We start from the raw sequence: 4,339 nt of genomic DNA on the forward strand, positions 1-4,339 counted from the left end.
GCAAATAAACTGTGAGTAGCACTCATGGAGTGCAGCAAATTTTTTTTAAAACTCTCCATGGTATACACGAAGAAAAATTCTGATCCAGTTTATGAAAAACAAAATCAAATCAAAATAACCACAACCCATTCTTGTCTATGATCCTCAGGAAAAGGTGACCCAGTATATCCTGAAAAGTGTGCTTTAATTTTTTTTTTAATTATTTAATTTTTTAAATCAGTGAACTGTGTGTGCACTTTGTTGTGTATCAGTTTCCAGACTTTGAAGACATATCATTGCCACATTATACCATTGTGCAAACGGTGTTCAAGTTGGGGTCAAATCGTACCGCTTTCCCTTCCACAGACTTTGCATTTGTGTCATACATGGGGTTTTCAAAAGCAGCTTGTCCATTATTATTTTCATGTACAGAGCATCCTGTATACTGTGTTTTAGGTGCAGTCCTGTAGAAGAAAGACAGAGTATTTGTAACTGTAGTTTTCTTCACTGACTTCATGTGGTTTAAGAATCTGAACAGAATTTAGCTCCCAATTCTAATTATGGGAGCTAAATATAACATCTCAATTTTTTTTTACAGTATCTCTGCTAAAAATTAGTACTCTCTTTATCAAAGTTTAAGGGATTTATGATTCATTTAAAATGTTGTTAATTTAAAAACTTAGTTAACAACCTGAGAAGTAGGTAATTCCACTTGGATGATCATATGATAAACAGTCAAGAGTACAAGAAGTTCTTCTAAAGATAAAATAATTTCCCAGCCAGACAACTGAGATTTTCCTTATCCCTTTGGAGACTCAACAAGCTATCAAGAATGAATTTATAGCTGAAACATTTTCTTTTTCACTAAATAACTCAAAATATCAAAATTTAATCCCTTAAAAATGTTTCATCTATACTGCTATGCAAAATACATACTGTATTGTATCAGTATATTATCAATATATGAAACGTAAAGACAAGTGCTTACAGCATACAGTTAATGGAAAATGTATAAAAAATTACATGAGCATTTTTTCAGATTCTGAAACAGTTCAAAACAAATGGTACCATTTAAAAATGATGGTATGTGTTTTAAACTAATATTATCCTGCAGAGTATATTGCAATTATTATGGTCAGGCTACCAGATGTAAATCACCATTTTGACAGTTAGTAAGCAATGAATTGTCTTGTCATTAAAGTCATTAAGTTTTCTTTAGTCATCTAATTTTTTAAAGCTATACAAAAAGATTACTTGACATTAAACCCAAAGAACCCATACCCGTCTCAATAACATGAACAAAACTGTTGAACTTAGAGTAATGAAATCGAGAAAGATGGTGGCTATGTAACATAATTGCATATGAACTAATAATTTCAGATGCAGAAATATTTCCATAATGTAACCTCTCAATGACATAATACTTGCATATACTTGCAGGCCAATAAACAGAGCAGGCATTAAAATAAATTAGTCAAGATACGACTTACAAATTTGTCACATGTTAAAAAATAAACCAGGCAATCTACTGTAAGTACACACAAAATCTATTCATTATTTTATTCCCCATATACCAATTATTTATAATATCCATTTTGTTATAATAGATACATTTATAATATTTTAAATATGTAGGAATGAAAGTATTGCACGGTACAATAAACTGATCTCTCAGTCATTATGCCAGACCTTAATGGAGGTAGGAAGAACTGACTATATGCATATTTTTGCAAACATTTTGTGGTTTTATAGAAAACTTTATTTACACTAAGAAAGATTGAAGGCAATAAAAACACCAAGTCATACAGGTATTTTATATAAATAATTTGTACTTACCTTTGTTTATAAAGATAAAAACCAAAACCAGCAAATATAAGAGCAAAGAAAGGCACAAGGATAGCAATGGCCACTGAACTACTATTTGTACCATGTTGTTGATTAGAAGAATTTGAACCCTCAGACATGTTAAGACCTAAAAAGAATAATAAAAAAAAAAGTAATATAGTATATGTGTCTGTTACCCCCAGCACATACTACTCTATAAACTTCAGAATTCAATAACACCATGTGATTGGGTAACCATAATGTCTTCAGCTGTATACATGCAGCTGTATGCTGAGATCACCTGGAAATAAAATGTAGTGTGGTATACTATCTTCTTATTAATAAATGCGAAATGTCAGAGAATACATATACTCTGGTACAGTAAATATCTTACTGCATAATTCTGTATGGGACTCAAGTTTTGGATGTTATTAGTACACTTTAATGTATTGTGTTACAAAAAGTCAAATTTATAATAACATATATGTTTGATTATATTACTGATTATATTTGTATATTTCAGAAATTAATAAATACTGCATGTATAAAAAGCAAACATGATTTCAAGGAAATGGTAAATCACCTGAAGAGTCAAGCTGAAAATTCATCATGCTAATTTCATTAGTAACTACTATTGATACATAGAGTGAAAGAGGTAGGAGCAATTCTGAAGAGCTAAAGCCTGATATTGATGAAGAAATAAGAATATTATCTGCTGCATGGTTGAGGAACAAATTATCTAGATTATCTACACAGACAAGATATACACCTTTTTAATGTGAGGAAAGGAATACCAATGCAGCTTCAAAGTTAATTTGTAAGCTTTGAACTGGACCTTTTAAGAATTGCAGAGGTCATAATATTTCTAACTTTCTTGATCTCACAAGGCAACATATAGAAATTAAAGAAAACCCAACCAACTAACCAAAAAGAAACAAATAGATAATAAATATACTAAAATACAGAAAAACAAATGTTTTGAGGAAAATTCTATAGGAACAGCAATCAAAATATTTTGTTTCAGATAGACTATTTTTGTGTTTGTGTGCATGAAATAATGAAGTGGAAACATGCTAAACAAAATCTATTCAATGATTGTAACTCTCTCCATAACTATATCATTGACTATATTAACTACAGTTAATTCTTGTATAGAATTTAAACCCGAGTGAACCATTCTGCTTCTAGAAGATATAAACCAGTAAAAAATACCTTCATATATTACAGAAAGGAATCTCACAACTACAAAAAAAAAAAAAAAAGACAAGAAAAATCCTCCTGAAAATCAAGCGAAGAAATAAAATTTTCGTAAGAATCTATCAAAACATTTTGCCAAGGAAGTCTTGCATTTCAATTTTTGTTAGGTTACTTTGAAATATTTTGAAGAAGTTAATAAGGGGAAATAACTCTTTTTATATTAATTTGAAAGGAATATCTATTGATAAAGATACTGCTAAAAATTATTTTTTAATTTGCATATGCAAATCCAGTAAAAATCAAGATCCCAACAGTGCATCTGTGACATAGAACTGTGGAAAAAGAAAAATTTGTCTTTATCTCATACATTCATTAGTAAATCCTTCCAGCACATTCAAGAATTAAAGAATTTCCTGGTTTTACTTAAAAAATAAGAGTGGACGATACTTTGTGGCTGAAAGAACTTACTTTTGCATCCATGCATAGGATTTTTTTTTAAGATAATCATCCTATTTAAGGACTCATTACATCAGTGAAAAGTAATTCCTCTTCAAAGACATTCTCAATAGTATTTTATCATCCAAGAATTTAGTATTAACTAAATTCAAATTATTGTGGCAGGAGAAATATCACAGTTCTACAGACAGTATCAGAGGAGTAAAAGAAATTATTTTTCTTAAAAAGCACAACAGAATGTTTTTACCAGAGCTCTGTTACCAGAGCTGTCTTCTCAACGAAAGGATAAATAAAGACTATTAATTTGGTGTAGGACTGAATGTATAGAACCAAGAACTCAATTTTCAGGAAATTAATGCTTATCAGGTAAGTAAAATGTTGTTCTTCTTATGCGTAACATAAAAATTTACTTACAAATATTTAGCAGTTTCATTCTTCTAGCAAATGTTTAGGTGAAATGTTGTTTCAGCACCATGAACAAGAAATCAGTTTAGCAGAGCATTCTATAACATGAACTTTCTAAATAGTTATTAAGATGTGAAACTAAATGCATTCTACATATATTCATAGAAAAACATTGCTCAAGACATTATAAATTTATAGATATAATAAGCAGTAAACTACAAGGCGTTTGTAACTTCTGACAAAACAGTCTATGTAAGTACTACTTAAATGAGATTTTAAAGATATGAATATCTCAACATTCTGTAAAATGTCAATACTGATTACATCTTGCAGATACCCTTATCCTACTAGACTTAATAAAACATAATATGGAACAATGAACTGGAAAAAACTTAATACCTAATCTTTGAAGTCCAAATTGTCCATAATCTTTACCCTGGATGAATCCTTGAAAAACATATGTTGCTCCATCAGGTTC

At 29.9% G+C, this 4,339-nt stretch overlaps 1 protein-coding gene across 1 annotated transcript in view; it reads right to left on the minus strand.

Annotated features, from left to right (window-relative positions):
- Positions 1-289: 289 nt before the first annotated feature.
- LOC104625745 (CUB and sushi domain-containing protein 3-like) overlaps positions 290-4,339 on the minus strand; it is a gene marked incomplete at both ends in the record, with an annotated part of 43,734 nt that continues 39,684 nt past the window's right edge. The window contains 2 exons of the mRNA XM_010293448.1: positions 290-443; positions 1,816-1,951. Coding sequence (XP_010291750.1) covers positions 290-443; positions 1,816-1,951 — 290 coding nt within the window. The remainder of the gene's footprint in view (positions 444-1,815; positions 1,952-4,339) is intronic.

This window comes from Phaethon lepturus, unplaced genomic scaffold (genome assembly GCF_000687285.1).
Source record: "Phaethon lepturus isolate BGI_N335 unplaced genomic scaffold, ASM68728v1 scaffold7788, whole genome shotgun sequence".
Taxonomy (NCBI): Eukaryota; Metazoa; Chordata; class Aves; order Phaethontiformes; family Phaethontidae; genus Phaethon; species Phaethon lepturus.